Raw genomic sequence first — 22,917 nt, forward strand, 5'->3', positions numbered from 1 at the left:
CTTCTTTCCATTTGGAGACAGTGTTAGTGTCGGTGCAAGATAGGTGCATAGTTTGCGCCAAACGTACCATCGGCTTAGAAATCATTTTGGACGCACCCGATTGTACCACTTGGTGACGACGCTCAAGTGGAAGCTTGTTTCGGTCCTTTCGGACATAGTGCCAATCTTGACACAAGATAGGAGCACGGTTTGCGTCGAACATACCATTGGCTCAGAAATCATTTTGGACGCACTCGATGGAACGCCTAGGTGACATGGGTCATTTGGACACTCGCTTCTTTCCGTTTGGAGACATTGTTAGTGTCGATGCTTGATAGGTGCACGGTTTGCGTCGAATGTACAATAGGCTCAGAAATCATTTTGGACGCACCCGAGGGAACTCCTAGGTGACATGGATGATGTGGAATCTCCCTTCTTCCTGTTTGGAGAATGTGTTAGCGTCGGGGCAAGCTAGGTGCATGGTTTGCGCTAGATGTACCATAGGCTCAGGAATCATTTTTACGCACCTGATTGTACCACTAGGTGACTAGGTTCAAGTGGAAGCTCGTTTTGGTCCTTTCGGAGATAGTGCTAATCTTGACGGAAGATAGGTGCACGGTTTGCGTCGAGCGTACCATAGGCTCAGAAATCATTTTCGACGCACCCGGTGGAACTCCTAGGTGACGTGGGTCTGTGGAATCTCACTTCTTCCCATTTGAAGACAGTGTTAGCATCGGTGCAAGATAGGTGCACTATTTGCGTGAAATGTACCATCGGCACAGAAATCATTTTGGACGCACCCGATCATACCACTAGGTGACGGGGCTCAAGTGGAAGCTCGTTTCGGTCCTTTCAGAAATAGTGCTAATCTTGATGGAAGATAAGAGCACGGTTTTGCGTCGAACATACCATTGGCTCAGAAATCGTTTTGGACGCACTCGATGGAACGCCTAGGTGACGTGGGTCATTTGGACTCTCCCTTCTTTCTGTTTGGAGACTTTGTTAGTGTCGATGCTACATAGGTGAACGGTTCGCGTCGAACGTACCATAGGCTTAGAAATCATTTTGGACGCACCCGATGGAACTCCTAGGTGACGTGGGTGATGTGGAATCTCTCTTCTTTCTGTTTAGAGACTGTGTTAGCATCGGTGCAAGCTAGGTGCATGGTTTGCGCTAGATGTACCATAGGCTTAGAAATCATTTTAGACACACCTGATGGTACCACTAGGTGACTAGGGTCAAGTGGAAGCTCGTTTTGGTACCACTAGGCGTACCATAGGCTCGGAAATCATTTTCGACGCACCCGATGGAACTCCTAGGTGATGTGGGTCATGTGGAATCTCACTTCTTCCCATTTGAAGACAGTGTTAGCATCGGTGCAAGATATGCGCACTATTTGCGCCAAACGTACCATCGGCTCAGAAATCATTTTGGACGCACCCGATCGTACCACTAGGTGACGGGGCTCAAGTGGAAGCTCGTTTCGGTCCTTTCGGAAATAGTGCTAATCTTGACGGAAGATAGGAGCACGGTTTTGCGTCGAACATACCTTTGGCTCAGAAATCATTTTGGACGCACTCGATGGAACGCCTAGGTGACACGGGTCATTTGGACTCTCGCTTCTTTCTGTTTGGAGACCTTGTTAGTGTCGATGCTACATAGGTGCACGGTTTACGTCGAACGTACCATAGGCTCAGAAATCATTTTGGATGCACCCGATGGAACTCCTAAGTGACGTGGGTGATGTGGAATCTCTCTTCTTTCTGTTTGGAGACTGTGTTAGCGTCAGTGCAAGCTAGGTGCATGGTTTGCGTTAGATGTACCATAGGCTCAGAAATCATTTTGGACACACCTGATGGTACCACTAGGTGACTAGGGTCAAGTGGAAGCTCGTTTTGGTCCTTTCGGAGATCGGGCTAATCTTGACGGAAGATAGGTGCACGGTTTGCGTCGAGCATACCATAGGCACGCAAATCATTTTGGACGCACCCGATGGAAGTCCTCATTGACGTGGGTCATGTGGAATCTCACTTCTTTCCATTTGGAGACAGTGTTAGGGTCGGTGCAAGATAGGTGCACTGTTTGCGCCAAAGGTACCATCGGCTCAGAAATAATTTTGGACGCACCCGATTGTACCACTAGGTGACTAGGGTCAAGTGGAACCTCGTTTCGGTTCTTTTGGAGATAGTGCTAATCTTGACGGAAGATAGGTGCACGGTTTGCGTCGAGCGTACCATAGGCTCAGAAATCATTTTCGACGCACCCGGTGGAACTCCTAGGTGACGTGGGTCTGTGGAATCTCACTTCTTCCCATTTGAAGACAGTGTTAGCGTCGGTGCAAGATAGGTGCACTATTTGCGTGAAATGTACCATCGGCACAGAAATCATTTTGGACGCACCCGATCATACCACTAGGTGACGGGGCTCAAGTGGAAGCTCGTTTCGGTCCTTTCAGAAATAGTGCTAATCTTGATGGAAGATAAGAGCACGGTTTTGCGTCGAACATACCATTGGCTCAGAAATCATTTTGGACGCACTCGATGGAACACCTAGGTGACGTGGGTCATTTGGACTCTCCCTTCTTTCCGTTTGGAGACTTTGTTAGTGTCGATGCTACATAGGTGCACGGTTCGCGTCGAACGTACCATAGGCTTAGAAATCATTTTGGACGCACCCGATGGAACTCCTAGGTGACGTGGGTGATGTGGAATCTCTCTTCTTTCTGTTTAGAGACTGTGTTAGCGTCAGTGCAAGCTAGGTGCATGGTTTGCGCTAGATGTACCATAGGCTCAGAAATCATTTTAGACACACCTGATGGTACCACTAGGTGACTAGGGTCAAGTGGAAGCTCGTTTTGGTCCTTTCAGAGATAGTGCTAATCTTGACGGAAGATAGGTGCATGGTTTGCGGTAAACGTAGCATAGGCTCGCAAATCATTTTGGACGCACCCGATGGAAGTCCTAGGTGATGTGGGTCAGGTGGAATCTCACTTCTTTCCATTTGGAGACAGTGTTAGGGTTGGTGCAAGATAGGTGCACAGTTTGCGCCAAATGTACCGTCGGCTCAGAAATCATTTTGGACGCACCCGATCATACCACTAGGAGACGAGGCTCAAGTGGAAGCCCGTTTCGGTCCTTTCAAACATAGTGCTAATCTTGACGCAAGATAGGAGCATGGTTTGCATTGAACATACCATTAGCTCAGAAATTGTTTTGGAGGCGCTCGATGGAATGCCTAGGTGACGTATGTCATTTGGACTCTCGCTTCTTTCCATTTGGAGATAATGTTAGTGTCAATGCTAGATAGGTGCACGGTTTGCGTCGAATGTACCACAGGCTCATAAATCATTTTGGACGCACCCGATGGAACTCCTAGGTGACGTGGGTGATGTGGAATCTCTCTTCTTTCTGTTTAGAGACTGTGTTAGCGTCGGTGCAAGCTAGGTGCATGGTTTGCACTAGATGTACCATAGGCTCAGAAATCATTTTAGACACACCTGATGGTACCACTAGGTGACTAGGGTGAAGTGGAAGCTCGTTTTGGTCCTTTCAGAGATAGGGCTAATCTTGACGGAAGATAGGTGCACGGTTTGCGGTAAGCGTAGCATAGGCACGCAAATCATTTTGGACGCACCCGATGGAAGTCCTGATTGACGTGGGTCATGTGGAATCTCACTTCTTTCCATTTGGAGATAGTATTAGGGTCGGTGCAAGATAGGTGCACTATTTGCGCCAAACGTACCATCGGCTCAGAAATCATTTTGGATGCATCTGATCATAGGCTCAGAAACCATAGGCTTAGAAATCATTTTGGACGCACCCGATGGAACTCCTAGGTGACGTGGGTGATGTGGAATCTCTCTTCTTTCTGTTTAGAGACTATGTTAGCATCGGTGCAAGCTAGGTGCATGGTTTGCGCTAGATGTACCATAGGCTCAGAAATCATTTTAGACACACCTGATGATGGGACAAGGGGTTGTTCCTGATCTTTTGGTGAGTGTGGATAAACTCGATTTGGGGTGGATTCGACGTTGGCTGTCCGACTACAACGACCACAAGGTTGCTGCGCCTTAGCAACAGGTACACCGGCTCCGATTGTGATGTTCTTGCCGTGCCAAGAACACCATGAACCTGCAAGCAACCGAGAACAAGCAAGAACAAGATGAACAAGCAAATAACTCACGGATTTAAGCCAAAGGCCGAATCTGAATCACAAGTTGGGGTCTTGAAACAAGCAAATCGGGTGGTCTAGTCGACACACGCGTTTACAAGGAAGAAGCAGCAGCTATCTTGCATCTAAACAAAACCCAACCTCATTCTGATGGCTGCTGGCTCTATTTATAAGGAGGAGAGCACAAGGGGGAGTGGGAAACCCTAATCTGGGCGTCCCTCAATGGGCTGTAGGTCTGTGCGTCCTTTGGCTTGCTGCGCACAGATTCGGTAGATTCTGATAGTGGGGTTGGACCCATGTGAAAGAGGACGACGCGCTCTTTCCAACAAGTCAAAAACCAGCTTCATTGGATCTCGTATCAAGGAGTTATGGTACTTTTGATGGAGTGTTTCCTGCTGTCTCGAGATGAGCTGAGCGCCCCATTAATGATGATTCCCACTTGTTCGGCTGCTCCATCCTCATCATGGGGTCTAAACATGAGGCAATGGGGTCTTGACCAACATTCCTAAGAATAAGACAATCATCACCATGATTTGGTAGCATCCAATTCTGAGACGAGTTTGTATGAACAGCGAGGAACGACTTTACCTGATAATTAAGTTGTTGTGCTCGAGCTCTTGTCATCGGACCTTGTTGTGCAGCAGGTGTGGTTGTATCAATGGAAGGGATGTCCTCATCATCCTCCCCTTCTTGCATTTGAGTCGTCCTCGACTCTAGTTCATCCTCTTCTCCCAAATATGGTTTCAAATCTGCAATGTTAAAAGTGGGGCTAACCCCAAAAGCTGCAGGTAGCTCAAGTTTGTACGCATTATCATTAATCCTTTCTAACACTTTAAAAGGACCATCGGCTCTAGGCAGCAACTTAGACTTTCGCAAATCAGGGAACCTATCTTTTCTCAAATGGAGCCAAACTAGATCACCAGGTTCAAAAATGACATGTTTCTTCCCTTTGCTACCAGCTAGTTTATACTTTGCGTTCATGCACTCTATTTTCTCTTTAGTGGTTTCATGCAATTTTAAGATCAGTTCAGCACGTTGTTTAGCATCAAAGTTCACTCGCTCCGAGGTCGGAAGAGGTAACAAATCAATAGGAGCACGTGGCACAAACCCATAAACAATCTCAAAAGGGCTTTTCTTAGTGGTAGAATGCTGTGAACAATCAGCAAACTCAACATGAGGCAAGCACTCTTCCCACATTTTTATGTTCTTTTTCAAAACAGCCCTAAGCAAAGTAGATAATGTTCTATTGACAACCTCAGTTTGTCCATCAGTTTGGGGATGACAATAGTGGAAAATAAAAGCTTAGTCCCTAGCTTAGCCCACAAAGTTCTCCAAAAATGACTAAGAAATTTTGCATCCCGATCAGAAACAATGGTGTTAGGCACACCGTGCAATCGAACAATCTCACGAAAGAACAAATCAGCAACATGTGTAGCATCATCGCTCTTATGACATGGTATGAAATGTGCCATTTTAGAAAATCTGTCCACAACAACAAACACACTATCCCTCCCCTTCTTTGTTCTAGGCAGTCCTAACACAAAGTCCATTGAAATATCTTCCCACGGTGCACTTGGAACAGGAAGAGGCATGTATAAACCATGAGGATTAAGGTGTGACTTAGCTTTCTGGCATGTTGTGCAGCGAGCAACGAACCTCTCCACGTCTCTCCTCATCTTGGGCCAAAAGAAATGACCAGCAAGGATGTCCTCTGTCTTTTTCACACCAAAATGTCCCATGAGTCCTCCTCCATGCGCTTCCTGCAACAATAACAAACGCACAGAGCTAGCTGGAATGCATAGCTTGTTAGCTCTAAAGACAAACCCGTCGGTAAGGATGAATCTGTTCCATGTTTTCCCCTCTTGGCAATTCAGCAATACATCTTTGAAATCATTGTCATGTGCATATTGTTCCTTAATAGTTTCCAAACCAAAGATTTTAAAGTCAAGTTGTGAAAGCATGGTGTAACGTCTAGACAAAGCATCAGCAATTATATTTTCCCTCCCCTTTTTGTGTTTGATGACATAAGGAAAGGTCTCGATGAATTCAACCCACTTGGCATGTCTACGGTTCAGTTTTGCTTGACTACGGATGTGTTTCAAAGATTCATGATCAGAATGTATGACAAACTCTTTGGGCCACAAATAATGCTGCCATGTTTCCAAAGTCCGAACTAGAGCAAGCAATTCCTTATCATAAGTAGAATAGTTCAAACTAGGGCCACTCAACTTTTCACTGAAATACGCCACAGGTTTCCCCTCTTGTAACAGCACACCACCCAACTCAATTCCACTAGCATCACATTCAAGCTCAAAGGTTTTGTTGAAATCAGGAAGTTGGAGTAAAGGTGCATGAGTTAACTTATCTTTGAGCGTGTTGAAAGCATCCTGTTGGGTTGCAGCCCAAGTGAAGGTTGCACCCTTCTTGGTGAGTTCATGCAGCGGGGCTGCAATGGTGCTGAAGTCCTTCACAAATCGACGGTAGAAACTAGCAAGTCCTAGAAAACTCCGCACTTGTGTGACCGTGCAGGGAACAGGCCAGCTGTGTATGGCCTCAACCTTGGCTTGATCAACTTCGATTCCCTGCGGTGTCACAACATATCCAAGAAAAGAAACTCGATCTATGCAAAAGGTGCACTTCTCAAGATTGCCAAACAAGTGTGCATCCCGTAGAGCATTGAAAACGGCACGCAAATGATCAAGATGTTCCTCTAATGATCTACTATATATCAAGATGTCATCAAAGTATACCACCACGAATCTGCCAATAAAAGAGCGTAAAACCTCGTTCATTAATCTCATGAAAGTGCTGGGTGCATTAGTCAATCCAAAGGGCATGACAAGCCATTCATATAAACCAAACTTAGTTTTAAACGCTGTTTTCCATTCATCTCCTAGCTTCATACGAATCTGGTGGTAACCACTACGCAAATCAATTTTAGAGAACACAATTGAGCCACTCAATTCATCAAGCATATCATCTAACCTTGGAATAGGATGACGATATCTGATTGTGATGTTGTTTATCGCTCTACAATCAACACACATGCGCCATGATCCATCCTTCTTAGGAACTAAAAGCACGGGAACGGCACAAGGGCTAAGAGACTCACGCACATAACCTTTGTTGAGCAATTCTTGTACTTGTCTCTGAATCTCTTTTGTCTCATCTGGGTTGGTCCTATACGGCGCACGATTAGGCAAGGAAGCCCCAGGGATGAGGTCAATCTGGTGTTCAATCCCTCGAATTGGTGGCAGCCCCGGTGGTACCTCCTTTGGAAAAACATCGGCATACTCCTGCAAAAGATTAGTGACAGCAGGAGGCAAAGAAATAGATGTATCTTCGAGTGAAAATAAAGTTTCTTTGCAAACCAAAGCATAGCAAACAGTAGTACTAGCATCAATCTCATCCAAATCAGATTTGGTGGCAAAGTAACAAGAGCCTTTCAGCTTGATCTCATTTTTATTATGATGAACAGATTTGCTAGACTTCTTCTTATGTTTCTCAAGTTCATTAGCGACAATCTGATTTTCACTAGCAACAGCCTGATTCTTAAGTTTGCTAGCTCTAGCAAGTTCATCTCTTAGAATAGCCTCAGGGGACATGGGGTGCAACACAATCTTCTTGTCATTATGCACAAAAGAGTATTGATTTGTTTTACCAAAGTGCAAGGAATCTTTATCAAACTGCCATGGTCTACCTAACAACATAGAGCATGCTTGCATAGGCACAACATCGCAGTCAATGGAATCATGATAAGAACCAATGGCAAACTCTACCCTTACCAATCGTGTTACCTTCACCTTGCCGCTGCTGTTAAGCCACTGAATGTAGTAAGGCTGCGGGTGTGGTTTTGTGCTCAACAAAAGCTTCTTCACCATTTCAGCACTTGCCAAGTTGTTGCAGCTTCCTCCATCTATGATCACACGGCAAGAGCGTTCCTTGATCACACACTTGGTTTGAAACAAAGTGTGGCGCTGATTTTGCTCAGCCCTCTCCATTTGGGCACTTAGCACCCGCTGCACCACGAGGCTCTCATAGTGCTCAGCAGCTTCAGCCCCAATGTGCTCTTCGTCTTGTTGGAAATCATCTCCTTCCGCTACATTGTTAGCAGCAAGCAAAGCATATGTTTCTTCATCAAAATCACTAGCAGAGGAATACCCACCATCAGCTCGCACAACCATCACACGTGTGCTTGGGCAGTCCTTGCGTACGTGGCCATATCCTTTGCAGCGTAGGCACTGAATATCCCTTGTTCTCCCCGTGGATACCACCGAGGATGAACTCTTGGCAGATGTAGCCGTTGCTCCTCTAGTTGGTTCACTTGGGCATGGTACAGAATTTGTTGTAGAGGAGCGTGGCTTGATGGTCGAGGAAGATTGTGGGGGTGCACGCGTTGACGGTGCAGCAGCATTGGAGGGTGTCCACGGGCTAGCACGACCTGCAGGAATGTTAGCCCTCATGCTAGCTCGTCGTCCCTGCACTTCTCGTTCAGCTTTACAAGCAAGGTGAAATAAACGATTGACAGAATTATATTCCTTATAAGCTAGAATATCCTGAATCTCCCGGTTCAGCCCACCCATAAATCTAGCTATGGCACCATCCTCATTTTCCTCTAGCCTGCAACGAAGCATACCCATTTGTAGCTCTTGATAGTATTCTTCTACAGATTTGGATCCTTGCCTCAATTGTTGCAACTTATGTAAAAGATCACGGGAATAATAAGAAGGAACAAATCTGGCCCGCATGACCCGTTTCAAAGCATCCCAAGTTGGTGTGTTATTTGGGTTCTTACGATGGTATTCAGACCACCAAACAGAGGCAAAGTCAGTAAACTCACTAGTTGCAGCCCTAACACGTTTGTCCTCAGGGAAATCATGGCAAGTAAATTTCTGATCAACAGCTAATTCCCAACTAAGGTACATATCAGGATTATACCTCCCATCAAAAGCAGGTATGGTGAATTTAATCTTGCCAAATGAGTCATCAGCACGTACCTCTTGCCGTGGTCGGCGAGGACCTGTCTCATGGCGGCGGCGATGTTGTTCGATGCGTCGATGACCATTCAGCTCCTCATCAAGCTCAGTGTCCGCTGCATATTCTTCTTCATCATGACCAGCAGCACTGCCCATGGTGTTGTTGTTGTTGTGATTGCGTCGTTCGAAACCATCACAGCGATTCTGTTCCATCCTCTCCAATCGCTCCAAGACACCTACAAGAGATGTATTAACAGAACCAAGAGTGCCTTCCAAGGAAGCCAACTTGGTGTTGGTCTCAATCTGAGCCGTCTCCAATTGACCAAGGCGCTCATTGGTGACACGAACATCCTCATCAAGGTGTTCAGCATGGAGCCTCACTTTGCGTTCAAAGTGTTGCAGCAAGGCTTTTGATCGAGGTGATTGTGGAGGGGTCCTTTCACCTTCTCCTGCCATGGTTAGTATGTAGCAAGGGAATCACAAGAAAATATGTCCTACCAACTAACTGAATTAGGTGGCAACAATTTTCATTCTCTCAGCATGTGCAACCGAGTTCTTACAAGTCCTTACCTTGCTATGCAGATGGTGTTGGCGACGACAAGAACAACACAAGTAGTAGCAAGTAGAACCCTGTGACGTTGTAGATAATTTGTGGAGCTGTAGGTGGCTTAAAAAAATCAAGGTACAGCTGGAACCACGTTAGTCAATGCAAGTTGAATAAGTGTTCAAAGATAGTACCGTGCTGGTCCTAGGCTAACCCGTGCTAGAGACGCGAGCCTAGACACAAATGTTGTCACCGGACAGTAGCAAACAATGGAAATGATGAGAGTAAATAGCATCAACTTAACCCTTCTTTTTTTTCTTTCTTTCTTTCTTTCCTCCTTTTCCTTTCTTTTTCTTTTCTATTTTCTTTTTCTTTTCTTTTCTTTTCTTTTCTTTTCTTTTCTTTTCTTTTCTTTTCTTTTCGACAAGTAGCACAAACTGAACTTTTGCAATATGATTATAACAAGAATGCAGCAAGTAGCATAGACTTTCTTTTACTAGGGATAAGGATTGCAACAAGTAGTACAAATATGCAATTTGAACTCTCTTATTTTCAGAACTGAGTGTACTCAGATTTGCACCAAAACGACAGGTGCATAAGGTAGTGTTTGTGTAGGCACGGCTGAAGGTGATGGTGGTGAGGGTTTCAGCGAAAAGGTCGAGAAAAACAGCGGTGCTTTTGCTGCTGGTTGTGGTGGTATTGGTGGAGATTGCAGCGGCTGAAGTGGGGGGAAAGGCAACAACGGATTGTGTGGTGACTGAAACGTGACAAGAACTCGAAACTCTAAAGGATTAGAACCTAAGAACCAGCACTTGACACCACGATGTAAACCACAAACTCAACAAGCAAAGAACTAAGCAGATCAGCAAGGCTCAAACTTGTGTTTGGAATTTCAGTTCTATCCTATTTTTATATTTCTGGACTATAGGTAAAGTAATGAACGGTAAATCACTCACCAAAGAACCTTGCTCTGATTACCACATGATGGGACAAGGGGTTGTTCCTGATCTTTTGGTGAGTGTGGATAAACTCGATTTGGGGTGGATTCGACGTTGGCTGTCCGACTACAACGACCACAAGGTTGCTGCGCCTTAGCAACAGGTACACCGGCTCCGATTGTGATGTTCTTGCCGTGCCAAGAACACCATGAACCTGCAAGCAACCGAGAACAAGCAAGAACAAGATGAACAAGCAAATAACTCACGGATTTAAGCCAAAGGCCGAATCTGAATCACAAGTTGGGGTCTTGAAACAAGCAAATCGGGTGGTCTAGTCGACACACGCGTTTACAAGGAAGAAGCAGCAGCTATCTTGCATCTAAACAAAACCCAACCTCATTCTGATGGCTGCTGGCTCTATTTATAAGGAGGAGAGCACAAGGGGGAGTGGGAAACCCTAATCTGGGCGTCCCTCAATGGGCTGTAGGTCTGTGCGTCCTTTGGCTTGCTGCGCACAGATTCGGTAGATTCTGATAGTGGGGTTGGACCCATGTGAAAGAGGACGACGCGCTCTTTCCAACAAGTCAAAAACCAGCTTCATTGGATCTCGTATCAAGGAGTTATGGTACTTTTGATGGAGTGTTTCCTGCTGTCTCGAGATGAGCTGAGCGCCCCATTAATGATGATTCCCACTTGTTCGGCTGCTCCATCCTCATCATGGGGTCTAAACATGAGGCAATGGGGTCTTGACCAACATTCCTAAGAATAAGACAATCATCACCATGATTTAGTAGCATCCAATTCTGAGACGAGTTTGTATGAACAGCGAGGAACGACTTTACCTGATAATTAAGTTGTTGTGCTCGAGCTCTTGTCATCGGACCTTGTTGTGCAGCAGGTGTGGTTGTATCAATGGAAGGGATGTCCTCATCACCTGATGGTACCACTAGGTGACTAGGGTCAAGTGGAAGCTCGTTTTGGTACCACTAGGCGTACCATAGGCTCGGAAATCATTTTTGACGCACCCGATGGAACTCCTAGGTGATGTGGGTCATGTGGAATCTCACTTCTTCCCATTTGAAGACAGTGTTAGCATCGGTGCAAGATATGCGCACTATTTGCGCCAAACGTACCATCGGCTCAGAAATCATTTTGGACGCACCCGATCGTACCACTAGGTGACGGGGCTCAAGTGGAAGCTCGTTTCTGTCCTTTCGGAAATAGTGCTAATCTTGACGGAAGATAGGAGCACGGTTTTGCGTCGAACATACCATTGGCTCAGAAATCGTTTTGGACGCACTCGATGGAACGCCTAGGTGACATGGGTCATTTGGACTCTCGCTTCTTTCCGTTTGGAGACCTTGTTAGTGTCGATGCTACATAGGTGCACGGTTTGCGTCGAACGTACCATAGGCTCAGAAATCATTTTGGATGCACCCGATGGAACTCCTAAGTGACGTGGGTGATGTGGAATCTCTCTTCTTTCTGTTTGGAGACTGTGTTAGCGTCTGTGCAAGCTAGGTGCATGGTTTGCGTTAGATGTACCATAGGCTCAGAAATCATTTTGGACACACCTGATGGTACCACTAGGTGACTAGGGTCAAGTGGAAGCTCGTTTTGGTCCTTTCGGAGATCGGGCTAATCTTGACGGAAGATAGGTGCACGGTTTGCGTCGAGCGTACCATAGGCACGCAAATCATTTTGGACGCACCCGATGGAAGTCCTCATTGACGTGGGTCATGTGGAATCTCACTTCTTTCCATTTGGAGACAGTGTTAGGGTCGGTGCAAGATAGGTGCACTGTTTGCGCCAAAGGTACCATCGGCTCAGAAATCATTTTGGACGCACCCGATTGTACCACTAGGTGACTAGGGTCAAGTGGAACCTCGTTTCGGTTCTTTTGGAGATAGTGCTAATCTTGACGGAAGATAGGTGCACGGTTTGCGTCGAGCGTACCATAGGCTCAGAAATCATTTTCGACGCACCCGGTGGAACTCCTAGGTGACGTGAGTCTGTGGAATCTCACTTCTTCCCATTTGAAGACAGTGTTAGTGTCGGTGCAAGATAGGTGCACTATTTGCGTGAAACGTACCATCAGCACAGAAATCATTTTGGACGCACCCGATCATACCACTAGGTGACGGGGCTCAAGTGGAAGCTCATTTCGGTCCTTTCAGAAATAGTGCTAATCTTGATGGAAGATAAGAGCACGGTTTTGCGTCGAACATACCATTGGCTCAGAAATCGTTTTGGACGCACTCGATGGAACGCCTAGGTGACGTGGGTCATTTGGACTCTCCCTTCTTTCCGTTTGGAGACTTTGTTAGTGTCGATGCTACATAGGTGCACGGTTCGCGTCGAACGTACCATAGGCTTAGAAATCATTTTGGACGCACCCGATGGAACTCCTAGGTGACGTGGGTGATGTGGAATCTCTCTTCTTTCTGTTTAGAAACTGTGTTAGCGTCGGTGCAAGCTAGGTGCATGGTTTGCGCTAGATGTACCATAGGCTCAGAAATCATTTTAGACACACCTGATGGTACCACTAGGTGACTAGGGTCAAGTGGAAGCTCATTTTGGTCCTTTCAGAGATAGTGCTAATCTTGACGGAAGATAGGTGCACGGTTTGCGGTAAGCGTAGCATAGGCTCGCAAATCATTTTGGACACACCCGATGGAAGTCCTAGGTGATGTGGGTCAGGTGGAATCTCACTTCTTTCCATTTGGAGACAGTGTTAGGGTTGGTGCAAGATAGGTGCACAGTTTGCGCCAAATGTACCGTCGGCTCAGAAATCATTTTGGACGCACCCGATCATACCACTAGGAGACGAGGCTCAAGTGGAAGCTCGTTTCGGTCCTTTCGAACATAGTGCTAATCTTGACGCAAGATAGGAGCATGGTTTGCATTGAACATACCATTAGCTCAGAAATTGTTTTGGAGGCGCTCGATGGAACGCCTAGGTGACGTATGTCATTTGGACTCTCGCTTCTTTCCATTTGGAGATAATGTTAGTGTCAATGCTAGATAGGTGCACGGTTTGCGTCGAACGTACCATAGGCTCATAAATCATTTTGGACGCACCCGATGGAACTCCTAGGTGACGTGGGTGATGTGGAATCTCTCTTCTTTCTGTTTGGAGACTGTGTTAGCGTTAGTGCAAGCTAGGTGCATGGTTTGCACTAGATGTACCATAGGCTCAGAAATCATTTTGGATGCACCTGATGGTACCACTAGGTGACTAGGGTCAAGTGGAAGCTCGTTTCGGTCCTTTCGGAGATTGTGCTAATCTTGACGGAAGATAGGTGCACGGTTTGCGGTAAGCGTACCATAGGCTCGCAAATCATTTTGGACGCACCCGATGGAAGTCCTGATTGACGTGGGTCATGTGGAATCTCACTTCTTTCCATTTGGAGACAGTATTAGGGTTGGTGCAAGATAGGTGCACTGTTTGCGCCAAACGTACCATCGGCTCAGAAATCATTTTGGACGCATCCGATCGTACCACTAGGTGACGAGGCTCAAGTGGAAGCTCGTTTCGGTCCTTTTGGAAATAGTGCTAATCTTGACAGAAGATAGGAGCACGGTTTGCGTCGAACATACCATTGGCTCAAAAATCGTTTTGGATGCACTCTATGGAACGCCTAGGTGACGTGGGTCATTTGGACTCTCGCTTCTTTCCATTTGGAGACCTTGTTAGTGTCGATGCTAGATAGGCTTAGAAATCATTTTGGACGCACCCGATGGAACTCCTAGGTGACGTTGGTGATGTGGAATCTCTCTTCTTTCTATTTGGAGACTGTGTTAGCGTCGGTGCAAGCTTGGTGCATGGTTTGCGCTAGATGTACCATGGGCTCAGAAATCGTTTTGGACGCACCTTATTGTACCACTAGGTGACTAGGGTCAAGTGGAAGCTCGTTTCGGTCCTTTCGAAGATAGTGCTAATCTTGACGAAAGATAGGTGCAAGGTTTGCGTCGAGCATACCATAGGCTCGCAAATCATTTTGGACGCACCCGATGGAAGTCCTAGGTGACGTGGGTCATGTGGAATCTCACTTCTTCCCATTTGAAGACAGTGTTAGCGTCAGTGCAAGATATGTGCACTATTTGCGCCAAACGTACCATCGGTTTAGAAATCATTTTGGACGCACCCGATCGTACCACTAGGTGATAGGGCTCAAGTGGAAGCTCGTTTCGGTCCTTTCGGAAATAGTGCTAATCTTGACAGAAGATAGGAGCACGGTTTTGCGTCAAACATACCATTGGCTCAGAAATTGTTTTGGACGCACTCGATGGAAAGCCTAGGTGACATGGGTCATTTGGACTCTCGCTTCTTTCGGTTTGGAGACCTTGTTAGTGTCGATGCTACATAGGTGCACGGTTTGCGTCGAACGTACCATAGGCTCAGAAATCATTTTGGGCGCACCCGATGGAACTCCTAGGTGACGTGGGTGATGTGGAATCTCTCTTCTTTCTGTTTGGAGACTGTGTTAGCGTCGGTGCAAGCTAGGTGCATGGTTTGCGCTAGATGTACCATAGGCATAGAAATCATTCTGGATGCACCTGATGGTACCACTAGGTGACTAGGGTCAAGTGGAAGCTCGTTTCGGTCCTTTCGGAGATTGTGCCAATCTTGACGGAAGATAGGTGCACGGTTTGCGGTAAGCGTACCATAGGCTCGCAAATCATTTTGGACGCACCCGATGGAAGTCCTAGGTGATGTGGGTCAGGTGGAATCTCACTTCTTTCCATTTGGAGACAGTGTTAGGGTCGGTGCAAGATAGGTGCACTGTTTGCGCCAAATGTACCATCGGCTCAGAAATCATTTTGGACGTACCCGATCGTACCACTAGGTGAAGGGGCTCAAGTGGAAGCTCATTTCGGTCCTTTCGGAAATAGTGCTAATCTTGACGGAAGATAGGAGCACGGTTTTGCGTCGAACATACCATTGGCTCAGAAATCGTTTTGGACGCACTCGATGGAACGCCTAGGTGACGTGGGTCATTTGGACTCTCGCTTCTTTCCGTTTGGAGACCTTGTTAGTGTCGATGCTACATAGGAGCACGGTTTGCGTCGAGCGTACCATAGGCTCAGAAATCATTTTGGGCACACCCGATGGAACTCCTAGGTGACGTGGGTGATGTGGAATCTCTCTTCTTTCTGTTTGGAGACTATGTTAGCGTCGGTGCAAGCTAGGTGCATGGTTTGCGCTAGATGTACCATAGGCTCAGAAATCATTTTGGACGCACCTGATGGTACCCCTAGGTGACTAGGGTCAAGTGGAAGCTCGTTTTTGTCCTTTCGTAGATAGGGCTAATCTTGACGGAAGATAGGTGCACGGTTTGCGTCGAGCGTACCATAGGCACGCAAATCATTTTGGACGCACCCGATGGAAGTCCTAGGTGATGTGGGTCAGGTGGAATCTCACTTCTTTCCATTTGGAGACAGTGTTAGGGTCGGTGCAAGATAGGTGCACTGTTTGCGCCAAATGTACCGTCGGCTCAGAAATCATTTTGGACGCACCCGATCGTACCACTAGGTGACGAGGCTCGAGTGGAACCTCGTTTCGGTCCTTTCGGACATAGTGCTAATCTTGACGCAAGATAGGAGCATGGTTTGCGTCGAACATACCATTAGCTCAGAAATCGTTTTGGAAGCGCTCGATGGAACTCCTAGGTGATGTGGGTGATGTGGAATCTCTCTTCTTTCTGTTTGGAGACTGTGTTAGCGTCGGTGCAAGCTAGGTGCATGGTTTGCGCTAGATGTACCATAGGCTCAGAAATCGTTTTGGATGCACCTGATTGTACCACTAGGTGACTAGGGTCAAGTGGAACCTCGTTTTGGTTCTTTTGGAGATAGTGCTAATCTTGACGGAAGATAGGTGCACGGTTTGCGTCGAGTGTACCATAGGCTCGGAAATCATTTTCGACGCACCCGATGGAACTCCTAGGTGATGTGGGTCATGTGGAATCTCACTTCTTCCCATTTGAAGACAGTGTTAGCATCGGTGCAAGATATGTGCACTATTTGCGCCAAACGTACCATTGGCTCATAAATCATATTGGACGCACCCGATCGTACCACTAGGTGATGGGGCTCAAGTGGAAGCTCGTTTCGGTCCTTTCGGAAATAGTGCTAATCTTGACGGAAGATAGGAGCACGGTTTTGCGTCGAACATACCATTGGCTCAGAAATCGTTTTGGACGCACTCGATGGAACGCCTAGGTGACGTGGGTCATTTGGACTCTCGCTTCTTTCCGTTTGGAGACCTTGTTAGTGTCGATGCTACATAGGAGCACGGTTTGCGTCGAGCGTACCATAGGCTCAGAAATCATTTTGGGCACACCCGATGGAACTCCTAGGTGACGTGGGTGATGTGGAATCTCTCTTCTTTCTGTTTAGAAACTGTGTTAGCGTCGGTGCAAGCTAGGTGCATGGTTTGCGCTAGATGTACCATAGGCTCAGAAATCATTTTGGACGCACCTGATGGTACCCCTAGGTGACTAGGGTCAAGTGGAAGCTCGTTTTTGTCCTTTCGTAGATAGGGCTAATCTTGACGGAAGATAGGTGCACGGTTTGCGTCGAGCGTACCATAGGCACGCAAATCATTTTGGACGCACCCGATGGAAGTCCTAGGTGATGTGGGTCAGGTGGAATCTCACTTCTTTCCATTTGGAGACAGTGTTAGGGTCGGTGCAAGATAGGTGCACTGTTTGCGCCAAATGTACCGTCGGCTCAGAAATCATTTTGGACGCACCCGATCGTACCACTAGGTGACGAGGCTCGAGTGGAACCTCGTTTCGGTCCTTTCGGACATAGTGCTAATCTTGATGCAAGATAGGAGCATGGTTTGCGTCGAACATACCATTAGCTCAGAAATCGTTTTGGAGGCGCTCGATGGAACTCCTAGGTGATGTGGGTGATGTGGAATCTCTCTTCTTTCTGTTTGGAGACTGTGTTAGCGTCGGTGCAAGCTAGGTGCATGGTTTGCGCTAGATGTACCATAGGCTCAGAAATCGTTTTGGATGCACCTGATTGTACCACTAGGTGACTAGGGTCAAGTGGAACCTCGTTTTGGTTCTTTTGGAGATAGTGCTAATCTTGATGGAAGATAGGTGCACGGTTTGCGTCGAGTGTACCATAGGCTCGGAAATCATTTTCGACGCACCCGATGGAACTCCTAGGTGATGTGGGTCATGTGGAATCTCACTGCTTCCCATTTGAAGACAGTGTTAGCATCGGTGCAAGATATGTGCACTATTTGCGCCAAACGTACCATTGGCTCATAAATCATATTGGACGCACCCGATCGTACCACTAGGTGACGGGGCTCAAGTGGAAGCTCGTTTCGGTCCTTTCGGAAATAGTGCTAATCTTGACGGAAGATAGGAGCACGGTTTTGCGTCGAACATACCATTGGCTCAGAAATCGTTTTGGACGCACTCGATGGAACGCCTAGGTGACATGGGTCATTTGGACTCTCGCTTCTATCCGTTTGGAGACCTTGTTAGTGTCGATGCTACATAGGTGCACGGTTTGCGTCGAACGTACCATAGGCTCAGAAATCATTTTGGATGCACCCGATGAAACTCCTAAGTGACGTGGGTGATGTGGAATCCCTCTTCTTTCTATTTGGAGACTGTGTTAGCGTCAGTGCAAGCTAGGTGCATGGTTTGCGTTAGATGTACCATAGGCTCAGAAATCATTTTGGACACACCTGATGGTACCACTAGGTGACTAGGGTCAAGTGGAAGCTCGTTTTGGTCCTTTCGGAGATTGGGCTAATCTTGACAGAAGATAGGTGCACGGTTTGCGTCGAGCGTACCATAGGCACGCAAATCATTATGGACGCACCCGATGGAAGTCCTCATTGACGTGGGTCATGTGGAATCTCACTTCTTTCCATTTGGAGACAGTGTTAGGGTCGGTGCAAGATAGGTGCACTGTTTGCGCCAAAGGTACCATCGGCTCAGAAATCATTTTGGACGCACCCGATTGTACCACTAGGTGACGAGGCTCAAGTGGAAGCTCGTTTTGGTCCTTTCGGAAATAGTGCTAATCTTGATGCAAGATAGGAGCACGGTTTTGCGTCGAACATACCATTGGCTCAGAAATCATTTTGGACGCACTCGATGGAACACCTAGGTGACGTATGTCATTTGGACTCTCGCTTCTTTCCATTTGGAGACCTTGTTAGTGTCGATGCTAGATAGGTGCATGGTTTGCGTCGAACGTACCATAGGCTCAGAAATCATTTTGGACGCACCCGATGGAACTCCTAGGTGGCGTGGGTGATGTGGAATCTCTCTTCTTTCTGTTTGGAGACTCTGTTAGCGTCGGTGCAAGCTAGGTGCATGGTTTGCGCTAGATGTACCATAGGCTCAGAAATTGTTTTGGATGCACCTGATTGTACCACTAGGTGACTAGGGTCAAATGGAAGCTCGTTTCGGTCCTTTCAGAGATAGTGCTAATCTTGACGGAAGATAGGTGCACGGTTTGCATCGAACGTACCATAGGCTCGCAAATCATTTTGGACGCACCCGATCGTACCACTAGGTGACGGGGCTCAAGTGGAAGCTCATTTCGGTCCTTTCGGAAATAGTGCTAATCTTGACAGAAGATTGGAGCATGGTTTTGCGTCGAACATACCATTGGCTCAGAAATGGTTTTGGACGCACTCGATGGAACGCCTAGGTAACGTGGGTCATTTGGACTCTCGCTTCTTTCCGTTTGGAGACCTTGTTAGTGTCGATGCTACATAGGTGCACGGATTGCATCGAATGTACCATAGGCTCAGAAATCATTTTGGGCGCACCCGATGGAACTCCTAGGTGACGTGGGTGATGTGGAATCTCTCTTCTTTCTATTTGGAGTCTATGTTAGCGTCGGTGCAAGCTAGGTGCATGGTTTGCGCTAGATGTACCATAGGCTCAGAAATCATTTTGGACGCACCTGATTGTACCACTAGGTGACTACGGTCAAGTGGAAGCTTGTTTCGGTCCTTTCGGAGATAGTGCTAATCTTGACGGAAGATAGGTGCATGGTTTGCGGTAAGCGTACCATAGGCTCGCAAAACATTTTGGATGCACCCGATGGAAGTCCTAGGTGATGTGGGTCAGGTGGAATCTCACTTCTTTCCATTTGGAAACAGTGTTAGGGTCGGTGCAAGATAGGTGCACTGTTTGTGCCAAATGTACCGTCGGCTCAGAAATCATTTTGGATGCACCCAATCGTACCACTAGGTGACGAGGCTCAAGTGGAAGCTCGTTTCGGTCCTTTCGGACATAGTGCTAATCTTGACGCAAGATAGGAGCACGGTTTGCATCGAACATACCATTAGCTCAGAAATCATTTTGGAGGCGCTCGATGGAACTCCTAGGTGACGTGGGTGATGTGGAATCTCTCTTCTTTCTGTTTGGAGACTGTGTTAGCGTCGGTGCAAGCTAGGTACATGGTTTGCGCTAGATGTACCATAGGCTCAGAAATCGTTTTGGACGCACCTGATTGTACCACTAGGTGACTAGGGTCAAGTGGAAGCTCATTTCGGTCCTTTCGGAGATAGTGCTAATCTTGACGGAAGATAGGTGCATGGTTTGCATCGAGCGTACCATTGGCTCGGAAATCATTTTCGACGCACCCGATGGAACTCCTAGGTGAAGTGGGTCATGTGGAATCTCACTTCTTCCCATTTCAAGACAGTGTTAGCATCGGTGCAAGATAGGTGCACTATTTGCACCAAAGGTACCATCGGCTCAGAAATCATTTTGGACGCACCCGATCGTACCACTAGGTGACGAGGCTCAAGTGGAAGCTCGTTTCGGTCCTTTCGGAAATAGTGCTAATCTTGACGGAAGATAGGAGCACGGTTTTGCGTCGAACATACCATTGGCTCAGAAATCATTTTGGACGCACTCGATGGAACGCCTAGGTGACATGGGTCATTTGGACTCTCGCTTCTTTCGGTTTGGAGACCTTGTTAGTGTCGATGCTACATAGGTGCACTGTTTGCGTCGAACATACCATAGGCTCAGAAATCATTTTGGACGCACCCGATGGAACTCCTAGGTGACGTGGGTGATGTAGAATCTCTCTTCTTTCTGTTTGGAGACTGTGTTAGCGTCGGTGCAAGCTAGGTGCATGGTTTGCGCTAGATGTACCATAGGCTCAGAAATCATTTTGGACGCACCTGATGGTACCACTATGTGACTAGGGTCAAGTGGAAGCTCGTTTTGGTCCTTTCGGAGATAGGGCTAATCTTGACAGAAGATAGGTGCACGGTTTGCGTCGAGCGTACCATAGGCACGTAAATCATTTTGGACGCACCCGATGGAAGTCCTAATTAACATGGGTCATGTGGAATCTCACTTCTTTCCATTTGGAGATAGTGTTAGCGTCGGTGCAAGATAGGTGCACTGTTTGCGCCAAACGTACCATCGGCTCAGAAATCATTTTGGACACACCCGATTGTACCACTAGGTGACTAGGCTCAAGTGGAAGCTCGTTTTGGTCCTTTCGGAAATAGTGCTAATCTTGATAGAAGATAGGAGCACGGTTTTGCGTCGAACATACCATTGGCTCAGAAATCATTTTGGACGCACTCGATGGAACGCCTAGGTGACATATGTCATTTGGACTCTCGCTTCTTTCCGTTTGGAGACCTTGTTAGTGTCGATGCTAGATAGGTGCACGGTTTGCGTCGAACATACCATAGGCTCAGAAATCATTTTGGACGCACCCGATGGAACTCCTAGGTGACGTGGGTGACGTGGAATCTCTCTTCTTTCTGTTTGGAGAATCTGTTAGCGTCGGTGCAAGCTAGGTGCATGGTTTGCGCTAGATGTACCATAGGCTCAGAAATCGTTTTGGACGCACCTGATTGTACCACTAGGTGACTAGGGTCAAGTGGAAGCTCGTTTGGTCCTTTCGGAGATAGTGCTAATCTTGAAGGAAGATAGGTGCACAGTTTGCATTGAACGTACCATAGGCTCGCAAATCATTTTGGACGCACCCGATCGTACCACTAGGTGACGGGGCTCAAGTGGAAGCTCATTTCGATCCTTTCGGAAATAGTGCTAATCTTGGCAGAAGATAGGAGCACGGTTTTGCGTCGAACATACCATTTGGCTCAGAAATGGTTTTGGACGCACTCGATGGAACGCCTAGGTAACGTGGGTCATTTGGACTCTCGCTTCTTTCCGTTTGGAGACCTTGTTAGTGTCGATGCTACATAGGCGCATGGATTGCGTCGAACGTACCATAGGCTCAGAAATCATTTTGGGCACACCCGATGGAACTCCTAGGTGACGTGGGTGATGTGGAATCTCTCTTCTTTCTGTTTGGAGTCTATGTTAGCATCGGTGCAAGCTAGGTGCATGGTTTGCGCTAGATGTACCATAGGCTTAGAAATCATTTTGGACGCACCTGATTGTACCACTAGGTGACTAGGGTCAAGTGGAAGCTCATTTCGGTCCTTTCGGAGATGGTGCTAATCTTGACGAAAGATAGGTGCACGGTTTGCGTCGAGCGTACCATAGGCTCGCAAATCATTTTGGACGCACCCGATGGAAGACCTAGGTGACGCGGGTCATGTGGAATCTCACTTCTTCCCATTTGAAGACAGTGTTAGCGTCAATGCAATATAGGTGCACTATTTGCACCAAACGTATCATCGGCTCAGAAATCATTTTGGACGCACCCGATCGTACCACTAGGTGACGGGGCTCAAGTGGAAGCTCGTTTCGGTCCTTTCGGAAATAGTGCTAATCTTGACGGAACATAGGAGCATGGTTTTGCATCGAACATACCATTGGCTCAGAAATTGTTTTGGACGCACTGGATGGAATGCCTAGGTGACGTGGGTCATTTGGACTCTCGCTTCTTTCTGTTTGGAGACCTTGTTAGTGTCGATGCTACATAGGTGCACGGTTTGCGTCGAACGTACCATAGGCTCAGAAATCATTTTGGGCGCACCCGATGGAACTCCTAGGTGACGTGGGTGATGTGGAATCTCTGTTCTTTCTGTTTGGAGACTATGTTAGCGTCGATGCAAGCTAGGTGCATGGTTTGCGCTAGATGTACCATAGGCTCAGAAATTGTTTTGGATGCACCTGATGGTACCACTAGGTGACTATGGTCAAGTGGAAGCTTGTTTCGGTCCTTTCGGAGATAGTGCTAATCTTGACGGAAGATAGGTGCACGGTTTGCGGTAAGCGTACCATAGGCTCGCAAAACATTATGGACACACCCGATGGAAGTCCTAGGTGATGTGGGTCAGGTGGAATCTCACTTCTTTCCATTTGGAGACAGTGTTAGG

The 22,917-nt window shown here is 47.1% G+C and overlaps 1 protein-coding gene across 1 annotated transcript; it reads right to left on the reverse strand.

Annotated features, from left to right (window-relative positions):
* Nucleotides 1-5,867: 5,867 nt before the first annotated feature.
* Nucleotides 5,868-9,677, reverse strand: LOC136458307 (uncharacterized; the record flags this gene model as incomplete). The annotated part of the gene is made up of 3 exons (XM_066458270.1): nt 6,926-9,677; nt 6,671-6,763; nt 5,868-6,235 (listed from the first exon to the last, which is right to left on the reverse strand). Coding segments are annotated over exons 1-3 (3,117 nt in total), but the record flags the coding sequence as incomplete, so codon positions are not given.
* Nucleotides 9,678-22,917: the final 13,240 nt, after the last annotated feature.

Source organism: Miscanthus floridulus, chromosome 6, assembly GCF_019320115.1.
Source record: "Miscanthus floridulus cultivar M001 chromosome 6, ASM1932011v1, whole genome shotgun sequence".
NCBI lineage: Eukaryota > Viridiplantae > Streptophyta > Magnoliopsida > Poales > Poaceae > Miscanthus > Miscanthus floridulus.